This window comes from Alexandromys fortis, unplaced genomic scaffold, assembly GCF_014885135.2.
Source record: "Alexandromys fortis isolate MF-2015 unplaced genomic scaffold, M_Fortis_MF-2015_v1.1 scaffold_230, whole genome shotgun sequence".
Classification (NCBI taxonomy): domain Eukaryota; kingdom Metazoa; phylum Chordata; class Mammalia; order Rodentia; family Cricetidae; genus Alexandromys; species Alexandromys fortis.
The window spans coordinates 1173438-1194293 of NW_026068206.1; the positions used below are offsets into that span (position 1 = coordinate 1173438).

The following is a 20856-nucleotide window of genomic DNA, read 5'->3' on the forward strand; positions in this document are numbered from 1 at the left end:
AGTTTATATGGGGGATCTAAAGTAACCATTTTTTTCTAGCTTTAAATCTTATACAGATTAGGAGAAAGCAGACAGCATTATTTATTTCCACTTGGGTCACACAAATGCAAATAGTTCTTAGATGAAAATTTATTGCATGTTAATTTCATACTCATGTTTTTTTCTTTAGTAAGAAAATAATGTTTTAAATTAATTTTGTCTCTGGGTTTGTATGTTTATATAAGTGTATGCTCACATGCATGTGTGTGGAAGTCAGAAACACTGGATTCAGTTCTCTCCTTTATACCATGTGTTTATTACCTTGGGATCAAACTCAAGTTGTCAGAATTGATTGAGGACAAATATCTTTGCTCACTGAGCCTAGGAAGAAGAAATCTTATTGGTCTAAATGTAAGTCAACTACCTATGTTCCTTTTCTCTATTTTTGAATATTAATGACTAATAGTTCCCCAATTTTGTTATAAAGTTAAACCAGAAGGAAAATGTGCTTCTTATATTCAAATGAAGCAACTTTTTAGTGGATTGATATATCAAAAAAGAAGATTTTATTGTGACAGGAATCTGAAGTTGCATTTCTTCATTTTGAACGCCACAAACATAAACAGTATACTTCTTAAATAATATTAACTATGGCATTAGTCCACAAAAAGAATGAAATAGAAAAATCAATATAGTATATGCTGCATTATTCAGTTTAGAGGAAGTTGTTTATTATTGTTTATAATAAGTGTGTTTTAGGCTGTGAAGGCTTGCCAGGTAAAAGTTGTTGGAACAAGTAGGCAGATAGGAGTGTATCAGGTAGTTGTCAGACGATTTGTAGCCTGTTTAGCTTATGCATGTTGGAGTACTAAGAAATGATAAAGGTGAACTTCTAGCTTTACATCCAGGGTTTCTATATAGTTGCCAGCTAGATGGTTGTCATGATTCCAGACAAGTTCTCACACACAACTAAAATGTCTATACAGGAAAGGAAATGGGAGAATATAGATTTTAGATCGATAATTATATTTTATTTATATATATTTATATTTTAGGTTTTATTTGTGTAAATAAAATATACTAATATTATAACTTATAGTCAAAATTCTAGAGAATATTTACCAAGATGTTTCAAAGGAGTCTACTTTAACTTTTTCTATAAAAATTGAAGTGCATGCACACTTTTAAGTCCATCACACCAAAAAGGAAATAAATTTAAAATTTAAAATGTGATTGGTCATGATTCATTCCTAGGGCTGGGTACCTTCCGCCCAATAAATTGTCATGAGCTCAGTTTATCTCATATAAAGAAAAAGGCTGCTATGGTTGAGTAGTGAACCAGTGTTACTTGCTACTGCTAACCTCATGAAGTTTTGTTCCTGGATAAATGTAAGGAAAGCTTGATATTTCAGATATATTTTATAATGCATAAAAACATTTAAGTTGGTAGCAACTAGAGAAATTTCTACAATATGTTATATTGCAGAAAGTCAAGATTAATACAATTTTATGGAAGAGTTTGGGTTGTCTAATTTCTGTATTTTTTGAGTAATCATTGAATATTTATTTTAGGAATAAACATCTGAAAAGCAGCACAATATACTATGCAAACATAATATACTATGCAAATCAGAAGTGAATGGCCTTAGAGCAAAGTACATATCAAATAAAAGAACACAATTTCTACCGCATGCTATATTGAGGAAGAAAATGTGCAAAAGGAGAAATACAGTTAACTGTAGTCATGATTTTATTTAGGGTGTGAACAACCTTCCTAAATAAAGATACAGAGACTTATTATTAATTATGAATTCTCAGCCTTAGCTTAGGCTTGTTTGACTAGCTCTTTTAACTTAATTTATCCTGTTCTTATTCAGCTTTATTTTGCCTTGGGGCATTTTATCTTTCTTTCATTTTATATGTCCTACTTTCCTGCTTCCACCTTGTCTGTCTGTCTGGACCCTAGCACTTCCCTGTCATCTCCTTTTCTTTCTCTAAAGGCTAAAAACTCTTCCTAATGTTTACTCTCTCTGCCTGGAAGTTCTACCTTGCTATTGGCTATTCAGCTTTTTATTAGACCAATCAAGTGCCTTAAGAAGGCAAGTTAAACAGCAACACATCTTTATATAATAAGCAAATGCAACAATCTATTCAGAATTAAATATTTCACAACATAAAACATATGCAATACATATTTACATGCTTAAATATTCTGCAACATGTACAATTGTACCACGTCTTTACATAGTTAATTGTGAATCATTTTTACATAGTTAAATAATCTGCAGCAGTCCCCTGTTTTAGAATAATATTTTAAGGTTTGTTACTTTAGATTATGCTGTGGAGTACTTGTTTTAATGATGTAAAATGTGTTGTTTTTATTTATGTTATATTTGTTTAACTCTGTGAAGCTGTGATTCCTTGTCTGTCTAAAACATCTGATGGTCTGCTAAAGAGCTTAACAGCCAATAGCAAAGCAGGAGAAAGCATAGGTGGGGCTGGCAGGTAGAGAGGATAAATTGTAGATGAGAGCTGCGGTCAGGCCTGTTTTTCGTCCTGCCCGGCTCCTGCATGGTTAGCTTTACACCCTAAATAACAACATACAAACTATATTCATATAAACCCTGCCTGGCCCATTATATCTAGTCTCTTCTTGGCTAACTCTCATATCTTGCTTAACCCATTTCTAATAATCTGTGTAGCACCACAAGGTGGTGTTTTACCGGGAAAGATTCAGCATGTCTGACCTGGTGGCTGGCTCCATGATGTCTGACCTCACTTCCCTTTTTCCCAGCATTCTATTCTGTCTACTCCACCCACCTATGTTCTGACCTATCAGGCCAAGCAGTTTCTTTATTAATTAAATAATGAAAGCAACAGATAGACATATGACCTTCCCACATCAATAAATAGAATGAGAAATCTGGGAGAAGAAGAAGCAAGAAAGAGAACAAGGAGAGATGGTTCTAGGGGCCAGCTACTAAAAACACTAGCTATAACATTTGTTGTTCCATCTCTGTGTAATGAGAGAGTACAATGCTTATCTGACGTCCTGGATAGAATAGACTGTGAGGGTAGACCATCTCAACTAGTAGCCTTGAAGTTGTTCTGAACACAGAATTGTAAAGGAACAGAGGCACACAGAAAGGCTGTGATCTCCTGGGCCACCCGTTTTCATTGCTCTGAAAACACTCAGATTTTCAAAAGTAATATTTTTATCTGTATTAATACAAGTATGGACTGTGCATTGTACACAAACTAGTCAACGATTTTTTTGTTTTATATTTGAGCAGGTTAAAGATATCTGTCAACTTTATAAGTTTGACTGTATAACCAAACCTCTGTCCATGCCATATGAAAGTCATGAGGACTCTGTATCCAACAAGATTTATCACCAGTCTCAGAGGTGTCCCCTTGTCAAGGGATCAGCATATGTGTCACTTCTCTTGTGGTTTTTCTAGGTTTATTTCTTTATGTCTGTAGCAAAGATTTTCAGGTAGTTTCCCCCAATCAAATCTGATCTGTACTAATTTTGAAGGAATCCACAGCCTTTCATTTCCTATGAAAACAAAAGCATAACTTCTCCCCCAACACAACACATTTTCTGAATTCTATTTTAAATTTAAGACATGACTAAAGTATCTAGGCTGGTTTAATTCAAAAATTCCTTTTACAAACTCATATCTTTGGGCAGCTGTCTTTCCCTCATCAGCGTTCAAAAATTCAAAGTCAACAAAGCACCATACAGAATCTAGACTCCCTGTGTATTTCCCTGTATATCATTACACGACTAACTTTTTAAATATTACTTTGCTCTTTTTTTAAAAAAAAGTATTTATTTTTCAACTATTTTTCCCTATGACTGTCTATTCCCCCCTTTTTAAAGCACCTATGTATACTGTCACCTGTTTGAAGGTATTCCCTTCTTGATCTGTTTTACTGTCCATCTATAGCTCTCTCTGACTTAGTGAGCTATATCTTAAACTGCTAAGTAGCATCTAAGCCCTCTACAGCTGTGGCATTTGGTTCCACTCCCTCCCTGAATGAGTGGATTCTGTGAGAACTGAGCTCTAGGAAGTTGATACCTGTAGGTGTAGACTGCTCTTTTGTTCCTGGCTACCCAGACCCAAATAATCACACAGAAACTATATCAATTACAGCACCACTTGGCCAATTAGCTTAGGCTTCTTATAAACTAACTCTTACCTCTTAAATTAACTCATTTATATTAATATAAGCATATGAATATAAACATTCATAGCATACAGAGGGGAATTCCACATCAGAGACCCACACTGTTTCCGGCTTTTTACTTAGCTTGCTGTTTCCACTTAGTGTGTTGACTTCTCAAGTGCTCTGCATAGCAATGTCTCTTAAATGAGCCATTTCATTTTTTTCAGTTTTTTGGGCCCTAGGTGGAAATTTGTTCCCCATGTTGGATGCTATTTATAGTTGGAATTTTCTTTGGGCCACCAACCAGTTTCCCAAATATAAACACAAAGACTTATTATTATGAATGCTTGTCCTTAGTTTAGGCTTGTCTCTCTAGCTCTTTTAACTTAATTTAAGCTGTTTCTAATTCTCAATGTTTTGCTTTGGGGGCTTTTTACCTTTCTTTCATTCTGTGTATCCTACTTTCTTGCTTCCTCCTTGTCTGTCTGTCTGTGACCTGTCATCTCCCTTTCCTCTGTTTTTTTCTCTAGAGCCTAAATTTCTACTACTACTTGTTCTTCCTGCCAAGAAGTTCTTCCTATACCTCCTCCCTTGCTATTGACCATTTTGCTTCTTATTAGATTAATCACATGTCTTAGGCAGACAAGGTAAAACAACAACACATCTTTACAAAATTAAAGAAATGTAACATGTCTTTATATAGTCAAATATAACATAAACAAATGCAAAACATCTTTAAACAATTAAATATTCTGCAACATAAACAAAAATAAACACATCCTTGCATAGTCATACAAATATTCTGCTACTGTGAATACCTGTGCTGAATAAAATAGTCAGCTGATTGACTTTTATTTTATCCATATAAAGGAGTACAAATTATTAATATGGCAAATTCATGTGGAAGTGCTCTTTGGTTATTACCACTAATTGATAAGTGATATCCACGTTCTTTAAGTTACAGATAAATTTTGACAATTAGTTTTTTTAAAAGGTGCATTTATACAAAGCAGTAGACATTTTTGGTTTGTATAAATTATTTTAAAAGTACAATCCATGTATAATTGCCTTTGAGATTCATATTTTAAGTGATAATTGACTTAATTTGTGAAATCTATTTGATAGTAAATATTTTTACAGTTAAAAGCTTCTTTTGAGGGCTTATAATTCACCAACATCTTATATTTTGCAGATGCATTTTCATGGTTTTAAATTCATTTGAGTTACTAAAATTGAACTGTTATTCTTAATTTTCTTTGGCAGAGGAATAACTTTTATGAAAAGGCTGCTTATATATAAACCATAATGTAAGGTTTTAAATTCATGGAAATATCACCCTTTTGGTTAAAAGAATTTGCTTACAGAATAATTATGTGGAGATTTAGGAGTTTCTAGCGTCTTCATCACTTTTTTAGATATGAGCCTAACACTCGGCAGAACTCCAAAAATACTTTTTTTTTAAATGAAAAATGGGAATAATAGTATGTTCATATGCTTCTATTTCTTGGAGAGCTAGGAACTTCACCAACTTGTGCTGCTGAAAACATTGAAATTTAGTAATTTGTCAAAGTAGGACAAATTTCTAAAAATATAATCTCTTACACATTCCCCACTACCTCAGATTTATTAACCTTTGATTACACTTAAAATGAAAAGTTTTGACTTTCAGCTTCCAGCTTTTCAGCTGTTCAGCATTGTCTAATGGATTTCATTACTACGTAAAACTTCATTTTACTTAATATACAAGATAGCTGCTGAAAAATCAGTTGCTATGCTCAATTTTCATGCTATTCTCATCACAGTCTGTAATAAAAGAAGTTGCCATATTCAGTCTTATCTCTGTAGTGTAATTATCCTGTCACTACTTAGTTTAATCTTTACGCATGGAACTTCTGCTCAAAGTTGTCATCTTATGTTTTATCAATTTTCAAAATAAAAGAAAATATATATGAACATTACTGTGGAAAAAAACAAATCACATTTCATATCATAGCTTTTAATTTATAAAAGACTTAATTTTAAGCCATATTCATGTATATGGATATGTGGGTATATGCCACATGCATGTAGGTTCTTTTGGAAGAGGGTCCTCTGGATCTAAAATTATGACAGTTTAAAGTTCCTCAACATGGCATTGAAGCCCTGGTTTTTCTGTATTAGAAGTGTGCTGGTTAGTTTTCACCAGCTATGCAAAAACCAGTGTCACCTAGTGAAAGGTAGCAACATTGGGGAATTGACTGTAGGTTGGCTTATGGTCATGCCTGTGGAACATTTTCTTAATTGTAAATTGATGTAGAAGGAAGAACCCAGCTCACCGTAGGCAGTACAGTCCTTATTCAGGTGGCCCAGAACTAGTCAAGAAAAGTAGCAGAGGCCAGAGGAAAAAAGCCTGTAATAACTTATAATAACAAAATTCAGTTCCTTCAAGGTCTCTGCTTCAGTTACTATCTCCAGATTCCTGTTTTGATTTCTTGTATTGGCTTCCAGCCATGATAGACTGTAACGTCTAAGGCAAATAGATACTTTCCAGATTATCATTGATCAATGTTTTATCATAAAAACAGAAGTTAAAATAGGAAACTTTTGGGTATATACTCAAAGGATGCTCAATCATACCATAAAGTCATGTGCTCAACTATGTTCATAACAGCATTATTTGTCATAGCCAGAACCTGGAAACAACCTAAATCCCACCCACTGAGATGGTGGGGCTGATCTAATGGGAGCTCACCAAGACCAGCTGGACTGGGACTGATGGAGCATATGATCAAACCGGACTCTCTGAACGTGGCTGACAATGGAGCCAAGGACAATGGCACTGGGTTTTGATTCTATTCCATGTACTGGCTTTGTGGGAGCCTAGTCTGTTTGGATCCTCACCTTCCTAGACTTGGATGGAGGGGGCAGGACCTTGGACTTCCCACAGGGCAGGGAACCCTGACTGCTCTTTGGACTGGAGGGGGAGGGGGAGTGGGGTGAGGGAAAGGGACATGTGAGGAGGGGAGGAGGTGGACATTTTTAATAATAATAATAAAAATAATGGATTAAAATCTACTAAGCACTTTTATCTCAACAGAAAATAATGAACAATGAAACCCTAATGGGGAATTAGACTTAATCATTGACTTACGATGGGTGTCTGTTCCCAGAGAAGCATAATCATATATTTACTTCTTTTTGCAAAGTTTGTTCTTTTTGTGAAAAACTATTAAATATGATTATTAAGAGCTAACAAGTTAGATCCACCAGGAATCAAATTTTTTTATTGTATAGTCAAACATAGTAAAAAATTAAATTATATAGCACTATTTTTTTTAAAAAGAATGGAATAAAAGAAAATGTGGTACATTTACAGAAGGGAGTACTACTTAGTGGTTAAAAAAAATCCTGACGTTTTGAAATTTGTGGGCAAATGGATAGATCTAGAAAACATCATATTGAGTGAGGTAACCCAGACCCAGAAAGACAAATATGTACTCTCTCATAAGTGGCTTTCAGACATAAAGCAAAGAAAAAACTTCACAACCCCAGAGAACCTAGACAACAAAGAGGACTCTAAGAGAGACATACATGGATATAATCTACATGGGAAGTAGAAAAAGACAAGATCTCTTGAGTACATTGGGAGCATGGAGATCATGGGAGGGTGTAGAAGATCAGGGGGAGGAAGTGAGGGGAATGAAGAAAATTATATAGCTCAATAAAAACAATTTTAAAAAATCAGAAAAAACATATTAAATGCCACATTCTGTAGGTTTTTGAAATGTAGAAGAATATCTATCTGAAATGTATCTTTGTATATCTTGAAAACTAACATGACTATAAGCTTGACTATTATAAATGACTTATTTTATTTTTGTAAATCTGTATTTCTTAATTATATATTACATATTTAATTAGGATGTATAAATACAATATCTTAAAAAGAAGTATACATAAAGTATAACAAACTTAATCTTAAATTTACATAAATAAACTAAAATCCATGCCATTGTAAAATGTTGAGATTAACAGTTTTGGAGGGTTAAATTAGACTCAATAATTTATCCTTTTCTCCATCATTTCTATTCCATATTTGTTCTTTAGAAAGAGATTGACTATGACCAATAACAATTTATAACCAATTCCTTATATAAAAACAAACATAAACAGTGTTTTGGGAATTTGGGCTTAGATCTCTAGACTACTTTCTGCTGATTGTGGGTTCTAGTAATCTTTGAGGAACCCTGAAAAAATTTGGAATTATAGTTAAGTCTTGACTGGAGTATTTTGTGGCAGCATCCTTGACACTGTTCTGAATGTAGAAGTCAGAGGAAACTGCATCAGAGGCACTCTGAAACATTGGATCATCTGGACTATCAATTTCCTTTGGTGATCTAACATGGGAGGGAGGGTCTTCTTTAATCAAGCCATATTAACCTGGAAGGAACCCATAGCTTCTCATCTTCTGTAGAAACAAAAACAGATCCTCTTTTCCAAAGCCACATATCCTTAGACTCAAATTTTGCAGTCAAGATACCTTTACAATATATAGGTTGTTTTAACTTGTAGCCCCCAGAATCAAATATCTCTCAGCAGTTAGCTCATTAACAGTTAAAAATTCCAAAGATGTCCATTAAGTTCTACTTATAGCATTGAACTGTTTTACTAGTTCAAAGTGCCACAGTCTACCGTATTCCTCCAAAAATAACTTGGTCAGGCTTGTTCACAGCGATAGTCCACTCTCTGGTTCTGGTACCAAGTTCTTGATTCCTTGCTTTTTTTTTTTCTATTGTGATAAAATATCATGACCAAGTCAATTTCCAGAAGAAAGAGTTTACCTGAGCTTATGGTTCCAGAGACATAACAATCTCTTATGGCAAGGAAGAGTGGTAGCAAACAGTGACGTGGTGGTTGGTGCAGAGTGCTGAGAGCTCCATCTTGTAAACTACACACATGGAGCAGAGCAAACAAACTGGAAGTGGACTCTGGAAGCTCACCCTCAGTGAAATGCTTCTTCCCAGTAAGGCCGCTCCTCCCAAACTTCCCAGACTCTGCCACCAACTGTGGACCAAGTGTTTAAACACCTGAGTCTGTGAGGAATATTTCTCATTCAAATCACTACACTTAGAAATAGATATGCTTCAGGATTGTTTTCTTTTGTTAATTGTAGAATATTGTCATAGACTTTATTAAGTGAACATCCCTTGTCCAAATTTTTCCAAAGTTTAAAATCTTTTGATTACTAACATGATTCTCAAAAGGTTTTGCATTTAGTAGCATTTACTATTTGAGGATGTAGCCTAGGCATGATCATGTACTGAAAAGTCAAAGGGCATTTAGAAAGATATTGATAAATACATGCATGATAAACTGCATCTATGCGTTATAGTACATGGAGAAACTGATGAATATAGTTGTTTTTGGAATTTAAAATTTTGTAGACTACATAGATTATTAATATGTGATTATATTTGGGACTGGTGCAATTTTGATATTATGAGGATGGGACAAATAGCCCGTAGGACAAAACATGATAAGGGGCAAAATATGGAGACTCAAGTTGATTGAGTGGTAGAGATGCCATGTATGAAAGCAGTTAAATTAGTATAGAGGGCAGATAATTTATTTTATAAAGAGAAAGACTTTGAGGGAGGTAGGATTTAGGGTTGATAGTAGAAGGGCTACTGTTAGGTCTTAAACATTCAGTTAGCAGTTACTTACTTAACAGACATTAAGTACAAGGAGTTGGGACCAGGTATTGAACAATAAGGCAGCTCAGAGAGAAGAGTTAATTTTCTGGAATAGGAATTGACAATGTAGGCTAGCTGAATGTAAGTCTGTACTGTCAAGGTATCAGTAGACTAAAAATTCTTATTCTAGTAATAATTTTGGAAATGAAGCTTTCAGTGGAATAATAAATATTAATAGTAAATAGGAAACAATGTCGAAAGTTTGTTGTAGATACCAGAAAATAATAGGAAAACTGACGTGGCATACTTCCCACCACTTGACTGAGGTATCTCTGTCACTACCAAGTCCATAGAGAGCTTAAATGTTAATCTTCTGACAGATGCCATTAGTGAGCAGATGCTCTGCTCCAGGTACAATGTTGGATTCTTTGCATGCAAATGTCAGTTTAGTTTCAGATCAAATTTGATAGTGGGTCCTGTTATTCCTGTATAGTGTAGGACTAGAGAAGAGAAATACATACATTCAGAATATTAATTAGTTGAGTTTATAGCTCTATCTGTTGTTGGTGATTTTACTGTGTTTGTTTGCTTTTAAAATATGATTCTTTTGTCTGCCTTAAATTCTCAAAAATGCTCATCTTCATGATCTCTAATATCTTAAATTTCAAGCTTCATATTGAAACTTTAACAGTATGTACCAGAACTTAAGACAAAAGGATAGAGGTGTAAAACTTGCTATGAAAAGTTGAAAGCAATAAGAAAAATTTAGCAGGTTAGAAATGTCAGAAGCATGATATTGATTATTATTATTATAATTTCTTATCAGTCAGGATTTGCATAAAGATGTTGAGGAAGCTGGTGCACTGCAGAAAAATCACGCTTTTGTGACATCCGCGGACTCCGTAGAGGCTGCAGAGGCTGCAGAGGCTGCTTGCCTGCCTACTGCAGATGCATCATTAAACACTAGGAGCTGTGAAACACTAGCAGAACAAACTCAGAGCAGTGAGCCAGAGAGTTCACTAGCAGTAAATGATGCTGAAGCAGCAGGAGAAAAAGAAAATCATAGTGATGATAAAGCTACAGAAGAAGAGCCGAGTGAAAATGTGCCTAAAGTACAAGACATCACAGAGCCACCAAAGAAAAATAGAATTACTTACTCACAGATTATTAAAGAAGGCAGAAGATTTAATATTGATTTAGTATCAAAAGTAAGTACCTATTTTATACATCTTAACGTAGAACAATAATAACTTTCAATTGATTGAAAATAACATCTAGAACTCAAGTGTACTTTTCTTCATTTTAGTTTCTGAATTATAGTTTGCTTTATATAAAGATAGTAAACAAAATTTTATAATTCAGTAACAAAATAGGTTAAAATACATTAAAATGATAGTATTAATATACTTAACTGTACTTTTAAACTATACTAAGTATTTTTGTACATGAAGAATGCTTTGTATAGGGGCAGGTAGTTCATCCTAATATTCTAATTCATGGGCACTATGAATTCCATCAGAAGAAAAATTCTATTCAGTTTGTGTTAAAAATCTCATGTTCTTTTCAATAAATTTTATATAAATGCCCCAGCCCCTATAAAATTTAGCCTCAATATAAATATTCAGAATAAACAAATGCATTTTTGAAAACCATATGGTCAGGTTTGAAGACACTGGGGCATACGTCTCTGCTGGTGGCAAAGGATGTGAAAAATGCTATTGTCTTTGCTGGTGTTCCCATAATTAGCTCTAATGTTAGCTCCTTGTAATCTCTGATGTGGTTTCTGGATCATGGGAGGCTTCAATACTGCATTGGGTTCATAAGAAGCAAGGCTGATTTTGTTCAAATTAATAATTAAATATCCAGTCAAGCTTGCCATAAAGGGTGTGATAAGAGAAAAGGAAGGAACAATTCATGCATCTCACATTTTGCTGAGGAAATCTAGTATGCCTGTTTGCTTTGAACTTAGTGTGTGGAAATATGAATATTTCCCTACATAAAATATTATACTATTCAGAATAGTAGATAAATAAATTTTCATTACATAATTTTTTTCCAATTAAAAACTATTCTAAGTAAGCTTATTTATCTCAGTTATGAAGCCAATGTGCCAAATAGAGAAAAAGTGTTTAATAGTGATTCTGATTATTTGAGTGTAATTACAACTTTGTTTCATATCTCATCAATGTGAAATTGCCATGGTAGATTACTTAGGGGGCATTGAAAAAGAGACTTATGATTAAATATGGTACATATATTTTTTTCCATGTTTCAGAAACTTATGTCTAAGATAATTTTAGTTGAAATTTGTTTTTATTATTCAGTGGAAACTGAAATCCACTTGTTTCAAGTTTTATTTGACTTAATAAGAATGAGTTTTTGGTCTATATAAATATTAATTTATATAATTTGCATCTCGTGATGGAGTGTTGCATTAGAAATAATTATTTTTTAAAGAACTGAAATACCACTTTATTTTATAGTTAAGACTTGTTATTTTAAAAATAATGTAAAGTGTATCAGTTTTGTAGTGTGTTAGGAATGAGTTAATCAAATAACATGGCATATTTATTTAGTCAGAGTAATTGGATTAATGCTTAAAAATGCCACTAACTTCGATCAGCATAATGCTTACCTAATATTTATAGTTTATAAAATTGTACATAATTTATATTGATTTTCAGATTATCTTCCTAGGTGCTCAAATTATTGAAATTAAAATTTTGAACTGTCACATTTCTTTGTATAGTCAAACATTTTATTTAATTTTTCTCTAGTTATTATGGAAGTATCCTTTATCTTTTTAATTTTTTGAGTTATAGAATATAAATATAATGATCATAGGAAGTAGCCAAATATATATTTATACATGATTGAATTTCAAACATGACTGATAATACTGTATAAAGTTTTATTGTTTTCCTCTGTGGTATTAATTATGAGTTAAGGCAAAAGGTTAGGTCAATGCTTCACACACCTATCAATAGTAAAATTGTTCACTTCTTGAAATGGTCATATTATATACTTAGATTTTGAGGGGCCTAGAATTTGACTCTGTTATGGAAATTTATCACAAATCCATGTGATGCCATTTTGTTTGTTTTTATTGACTTGTCTATATTGTTAGCATGGGGTGCTCCACTGTACTCATCTTATTATAACCAACTGGCTATATTTCCTGAAGTATCATATCATTCAGATGACAAAGATATTTTAGAAGGAAATACAGCGTTCTGTTGGTGTACTGTGTGCAGTGTGACCTTGTTAGCAGACCCGAGATTTCATAACTAAACACATGAACATTTCTGTAATGAGATTCATGGATGTTCATATCCAGACAAGACTAGAAGAACTATTTAAGAGTTCAGGCTTTACTGCCAAAACAAGTTATAGAGAAACCGTTATATTATAGAATTTTTTGGTTTCAATTTCAATAATGAACTGGGATCATTTAATGAATTATTTGTATAATTCTTTTACATTTAAAAAACATGTAACTTGGGGCTGGAGAGATGGCTCAGTGGTTAAGAGTACTGCCTGCTCTTCCAAAGGTCCTGAGTTCAATTCCCGGCAACCACATGGTGGCTCACAACCATCTGTAATGAGGTCTGGTGCCCTCTTCTGGCCTGCAGACATACACACAAACCGAATATTGTATACATAATAAATAAATATTAAAAAAAAACATGTAACTTCAATTCTAGCAGGTGTGTGTGTGTGTGTGGTAGTTGCCGTCTTCCATTATTTTGCCTTTGATGGTATCCTCTCAAACACTTTCTACCCACAGCTTCTCTATTCTCGGGGATTACTAATTGATCTTCTAATCAAATCAAATGTTAGTCGATATGCAGAGTTTAAAAATATTACGAGGATTCTTGCATTTCGAGACGGAATTGTGGAACAGGTACTGTACCGCTCAACTGTGTCAGCCAAGTTACTATTACTCATTTAGAAAAAGAACAAAGGACTGTATCTGTTTTCCTAGTAAGGTAGTTATTTCCATCTTTGCATGGTTGTTTATAAATGTAAATACAAAATTTGCTTCATTAAGTTTCCTGTGATATTTTTGAACATTTGTTCCCCAAGTTGATTGAATGTTGAGGAATGCTAGTTTCAGGCAGCAGTACTATATTTGAATTGTCATTTGTTCCCTATTATGGGTGACATGTTATTGGCCTTTTAATTGCATGAAGAACAACTTGGCAGAATTAAGTAACAGAGCTCTCAAGTTAATTAGCTCTGTAGTTAACAGAGATGCTATTAGAGCTGATGAAAAATGACAGGAAGCAGCCAGAATGGAATGGAAATGATAACCTTGTAATGTGGAAAGGAATACAAAGTATAGTGTGGAATATTTGTGTGATTAGCAGGCATTTTCAAATCATTTTTACTTTCAAATCTTTTCAGGTTCCCTGTTCTAGAGCAGATGTCTTCAATAACAAACAACTTACTATGGTAGAAAAACGAATGCTAATGAAATTTCTAACATTTTGTATGGAATATGAAGAACATCCTGATGAATACAAAGGTATTGCTTTTCATTAACTTGGGTTTTCTAATTATTTGTGATTTTAATTTTAATATGCTTCCTCAATTTGGTAAACAATTGATTATTCTAAAATATACTCTAACTCTACTATATCCAGTAAGTTAGCAATAGCAACATGGTACTATTTAAATTCAATCAAAAAAAAAATGCTGAAAAATTCATTCCTTCAGTCATGCTCGCCATATTTCAGTTTGTGTCTAGTGAGTATAATGCAGATATTTTCAACACTGCCAGAATGTCATGCCAGACTCCCATTTCTATTCTTTGTAAATCAAATACCCTGGTTAGCCGATTACTTAATCTGTGTGTGTATGACACTAGGAATTGAGCATAGGACATTGCTTATGTGATAAGACCTATTAATTGATTGTTGATATGTCACATTCTTTTTTGTTATTTTATCGTTATTATTATCAATAATAAATTTGTGTAGATGTCATTTTTAAGGCTACGTTAACTTGAAATATTGAGCCATTCATTTTGATTTACATAAATGATATGTATTGTATAGTGTAAACCTCTAGATTTAGAGAAGCTATGGTTTCCAATTAGTATTGTATTATTGCAAACTTAAGGACAGTTATTTTAGTTCGTTGAAAATTCATTTCATTGTTTTAGTGTCAGCTGCTTTTCAAGTACATGTGAGCTGGAAAATTGGGCAAAATTAAAATATTTTGTTGGTAATTCATTGATAAAATTACACTGAGATTTGCATCATTGATTTGTTTTGACATAATTGTGAAGACCTAATTCTTGGTAGTAAAGCCTCAATAAATACCAGGTAGTTCTTTCCAGTGCTTAAACTAAGAGTCTCTCAGTCATTTAATTTCTGTTATTTTTATTGACTTATATTATTTCCCTAAAGTAATGTTCTTTGTTGCATGATTATTTCCTCCCAGTAGTAAAGCATTTACTTGTTTTCTGTTATGTAATGAAAGGATTAGCTTTATAGGGGTTCCTTATTATTTGAAGTGTGATTGTCAGCATTTTGGGTTACAGGAGCCAGAAAGAAATTAGTTTCATTATTTTTTAGTAAAAGTTTTTATTCTAGGTTTGAATGCAAAATATATATTTAAGAAAAGTAAAATGCAAAATGTAGCAGAAATAACATTTTTATTAATACATTTTATCAGTTCATTATATTTTATCTTGCTTAATATTTTCACATGTGTTGACATTATTCTATAGCTTAAATGCTAATGAATTGAGGATATTGCCACCCACCATAATTCATTGAGTTATTTAATGTCTTCCTAGATTTTTATATCAATAAAATACTAAATAAAGATTTATCATTTAAAATTTAAAAACTGTGCCATCAAATCATTTAGGATAATGAGGTTGTTTCCATATTTTGTTCTTAAGACCAATAGTCCAAAATGTAGTGATAATAACCACTTGTATGCTATTTGAAGTCTCTAACAGATTTGGCTATATTAATGTGTGATGTTTTTAGATAGAAATTAAATTTGGTTTTAATTTATAAAATTTCATCTTTTATAGCATACGAGGAAACAACATTTTCTGAATATTTAAAAACTCAAAAATTAACCCCCAACCTGCAGTATTTTGTCCTGCATTCAATTGCTATGACATCAGAGACAACAAGCCATACAGTAGATGGTCTCAAAGCTACCAAAAACTTTCTTCACTGTCTTGGGCGGTATGGCAATACTCCATTTCTGTTTCCTTTATATGGCCAAGGAGAACTCCCTCAGTGTTTTTGCAGGTAAGTTAAGATTTCTGTCTTTTAAAAGAATTGTATGAATAACATGAAAATTAACCAAAGCTCAGCTTGGTGGTGCATCCCTGTATGCTTAACATGTGGGGTGTAACGGCAGGACTGTTAGGAATTAAAGGCCACTCTATTTTTTTAGAAAGAATATAAACTATCTTTTTTTCATTTTCCATACCAATCCAGTTCCCACTTCCTCCCCTCCTCCCATTCTCTTCTACCTACCCCTCATCCCCTTCTCAGCGCTAGTAAGGCACATTGCTTTGAGGAAGGTCCAAGGCCCACCCTACTATATCTAGGCTGAGCAAGGTATCTATCCTAAGAGAATAGGATCCCAGAAAGCCAGTACAAGCAGTAGCGATGAATCCTGGTGCCACTGGCCCCTCAATCTGCCCCAGCCATGCAACTGTCAACTACATTCAGAGCAACTAGTTTGGTCCTCTGCTTGTTCTTTCCCAGTCCAGCTGGAGTTGGTGAGCTCCCATTAGCTCAGGTAAACTGTTTTGGTGGGTGTCCCCATCATGGTCTTGACCTCTTTGTTGCTCATATTGTCAGTCCTCCCACTCTTCAGCTGGACTTTGGGACCTCAGTTGCTGGATGAAGGTTCTATGGTGATATTTAAGTTATTTATCAGTCTGACAACAGGGCAAGGCCAGTTTGGGCACCCTCTCCTCTATTGCTTAGGGTCTTAGCTGGGGTCATCCTTGTGGATTCTTGGGTATTTCTCTAGTGCCAGGTTTCTTGCTAGCCCGATAATGGCTCCCTTATTCAAAATACCTCTTTCCTTGATCTCATCTCTGGCCTTCCTACATTTCCACTATCCCATTACCTCAAGTTCTACCCCCTACCTTCTCTCCTAAACTTTCCCTTCTGTCCTCCCTATTCTACCCACCCCTATGCTCCCAATTTTGTCAGGTGATCTTGTCTATTTCCCCTTTCCAGGTAGCTCTATGTATGTTTTTCTTAGGGTTCTCATTTTACTTAACTTCTCTATGATCATGAACTATAGGCTCAATATCCTTTGCTTTATAGCTAGTATCCACTTAGGAGTGAGTACATACCATGTTCATCTTTCTGGGTCTGGGTTACCTCACTCAGGATGTTTTTTTCTAATCCCATCCATTTGCATGCAAATTTCAAGATGTCATTTTTTCTTACTGCTGAGTAGTACTCTAATGTGTAACTACCACCCTTTCTTTATACATTCTTTCATTGAGGGGTATCTATGTTGTTTTCAGCTTCTGGATATTACAAATAATGCTGCTATGAACATAGCTGAACAAATGCATTTGTAGTATGATTGAGCATCTTTGCGTATATGCCCAAGAGTGGTATTGCTGGGTCCTGAGGTAGGTTGATTCCCAATTTTCTGAGAAGCTGCCATACTGATTTCCAAAGTGCTTGTACAAGTTTGTATTCCCACAAGCAATGGATGAGTGTTCCCTTTACTCCACATCCCCTCCAGCATAAGCTATCATTGGTGTTTTTGATCTTAGCCATTCTGACAGGTATAAGATGGTATCTCAGAGGCATTTTGATTTGCATTTACCTGATGACTAAGGATGTTGAACATTTCCTTGAGTGTCTTTTGGCCATTTGAGATTCTTCTGTTGAGAATTCTCTGTTTAGTTCTGTACCACATTTTTTAATGGGTTATTTGGAATTTTGGTGTCTAATTTCTTCATTTCTTTATATATTTTGGAGATCAGACTTCTGCCTGATGTGGGGTTGGTGAAAATCTTTTCTCCTGCAGTAGACTGCCTTTTTGTCTTATTGACAGTGTCCTTTGCTTTATAGAAGCTTCTCAGTTTCAGGAGGTCCCATTTATTTATTGTTGCTCTCAGTGTCTGTGCTACTGTTGTTATACTTAGGAAGTGGTCTCCTGTGTCCATGAATTGAAGGCTACTTCTCACTTTCTCTTCTGTCAGGTTCAGTGTGGTCAGATTTATATTGAAATCCTTAATGTATTTGGACTTGAGTTTTATGCATAGGGATGGATATGAATCCATTTTCATTCTACCAGCACCATTTGTTAAAGATGCTTTTTTTTACATTGTATATTTTTAGCTTATTTGTCAAAAATCTGGTGTTCATAGGTGTGTGGATTAATATTCGGGTCTTTGATTCAATTCCATTGATCAATGTCTCTGTTTTTATGCCAATACCAAGCTGTTTTCATTACTGTAGCTCTATAACACAGCTTGATGTCAGGAATGGTGATGCCTCTGGAAGTTTTTACAGTATTGTTTTGGCTATGATAGTTTTTTTTTTCCATATGAAGTTGAATATTGTTCTTTTCAAGGTCTGTGAAGAATTGTGTTGGGATTTTGATGGGGATTGCATTGAATCTATAGATTGCTTTAGCAGGATTTCCATTTTTCCTATGTTGATCCTACCTATCCAAGAGCATGGGAAACCTGTCCATTTTCTGGTATCTTCTTCAATTTCTCTCTTCAGAGACTTAAAGTTCTTGTCAAAGAGGACTTTCACTTCTTTGTTTAGTGTTACCCCAATTAATTTTTTTGTGGCTATTGTGAAATGTGTTGTTTCTCTGATTTCTTTCTCAACTTCTTTATTATTTATATATTAGAAGGGTTACTGATTTTTTTTTTTGAGTTGATCTTGTATCCTGCCACATTACTGAAGGTATTTATCAGCTGTAGAAGTCTTCTAGTAAGAGTTTTGGGGGTCACTTATGTATATTGTCTTATCATCTGCAAATAATGAAAGTTTGACTTCTTCCTTTCCAGTTTGAATCCCCTTTATCTCCTTTTGTTGTCTTATTGCTTATAGTCAGAACTTCAAGAGCTATGTTGAGTAGACATGGACAGAGTGGACAGCTTTGTCCTAGTCCTGATTTTTAGTGGGATCGCTTTCAGTTTCTTTTAGTTTAATTTGATGTTGGCTGACGGCTTGCTGTATTGTTGTATATTGATTTTATTATGTTTAGATATGTTCCTAGTACCCCTGTTCTCTCTAAGATCTTTATCATGAAGGGGTGTTGGATTTTGTCAAATGCTTTTTCAGCATCTAATGAAATGATCATATGTTTTTTTTCTTTCAGTTTATTTATAATAGTAGATTATCTTGATAGGTTTTCATATGTTGAACCATCCTTGCATATCTGGGATGAAGCTGACTTGATCCTAGTGGATGATTTTTTTGATGTGTTCTTGGATTCGGTTTGCAAGTATTTTATTGAGTATTTTTGCATCTATGTTCATGAGTGAGATTGGTCTGTAATTCTCTTTCTTGGTTGAGTCTTTGTGTGGTTTTAGTATCAGTGTAACTGAAGCTTCATGGAAAGAATTTGGCAATGTTTCTTTCGTTTGTATTATTTGGAACACTTTGAGGAGTTTAGGTATTAGCTTTTCTTTGAAGTTCTGATAGAATTCTAAGCTGAAACCAACTGAGCCTGGGCCTTTTTTGCTTGGGAAGCTTTTGATGAGTGCTTCTGTTTCCTTGCAGGTTATAGGTATGTTTATATTGTCTACCTGGTCTTGATTTAATTTTGGTATGTGTTACCTATCCAGAAAATTGTTCTCTTTTTTTTTTTTAACATTTTCCAATTCTTTGGAGTACAGGTTTTTCTAGTATGAGCTAATGATTCTCTGGATATCCTCAGTGTCTGTTATTATGTCTCCCTTTGATTTCCGATTTTTTTAAATTTTTTTATTTATTTTTATTGAGAAAAGGAAAAAAAAGTTTCTGCCTCCTCCCAGCCTACCATTTCCCTCCCCCTCCTCCCACCCTTCTTCCCCTCCCCCCACTCCTCTCCCCCTCCCTCTCCAGTCCAAAGAGCAGTAAGGATTCCCTGCCCTGTGGAAAGTCCAAGGTCCTCTGCCCTCCATCCATGTCTAGGAAGGTGAACATCCAAACTGGCCAGGCTCCCACCAAGCCGGAACATGAAGTATGCTCAAAACCCCTTGCCATTGTCCTGGGCTTCTCATCAGCCCTCATTGTTCGCCATGATCAGAGAGTCCAGATTTATCCCATGCTTTTTCAGTCACAGTCCAGCTGGCCTTGGTGAGCTCCCAATAGATCAGCCCCACTGTCTCAGTGGGTGGGTGCACCCCACGTGGTCCTGACATCCTTGCTCATGTTCTCCCTCCATCTGCTCCTCATTGGGACCTTGGGAGCTCAGTCCAGTGCTCCAGTGTGGGTCTCTGTCTCTATCTCCATCCATCACCAGATGAAGGTTCTATGGTGATATGGAAGATATTCGTCAGTATTGCTATAGGATAGGGTCATTTCATGTTCCCTATCCTCAGCTACACAAGGAACTAGCTGGGAACATAGCCTTGGGCTCCTGGGAGCCACTCTAGGTTCAAGTCTCTTGCCAACCCTAAGGTGGCTCCCTTAACTAACATATGTGCTTCCCTGCTCCCCTATCCAACCTTCATTTATCCCAATCTTCCTATTTCCCCCATCCTCCCCTTCTCACTTTTCTCTCCCCATTCCCCCTCATCCCCATCCCACCCCACCCCCAGGATCCCAATTTTTTGCCAGGCAATTTTGTCTACTTCCCATAGCCAAGAGGATAACTATATTTTTTCCTTGGGTTCACCTTCTTATTTAGCTTCTTTAGGTTTACCAGGTATACACTTGGTGACCTTTATTTATGGCTAGAAACCAATTATGAGTGAGTACATCCCATGTTCATCTTTTTGGGTCTGGGTTACCTCACTCAAGATAGTGTTTTCTATTTCCATCCATTTGCATGCAAAATTCGAGAAGTCATTGTTTTT

The 20856-nt window shown here is 34.8% G+C and overlaps 1 protein-coding gene across 1 annotated transcript in view; it reads left to right on the forward strand.

Annotated features, from left to right (window-relative positions):
• The window catches only part of Chm (CHM Rab escort protein), a 170023-nt gene that overhangs the window by 50838 nt on the left and 98329 nt on the right, over window positions 1-20856 (forward strand). The window contains exons 5-8 of the mRNA XM_050130219.1: window positions 10651-11032; window positions 13612-13728; window positions 14232-14352; window positions 15877-16102. Coding sequence (XP_049986176.1) covers window positions 10651-11032; window positions 13612-13728; window positions 14232-14352; window positions 15877-16102 — 846 coding nt within the window. The remainder of the gene's footprint in view (window positions 1-10650; window positions 11033-13611; window positions 13729-14231; window positions 14353-15876; window positions 16103-20856) is intronic.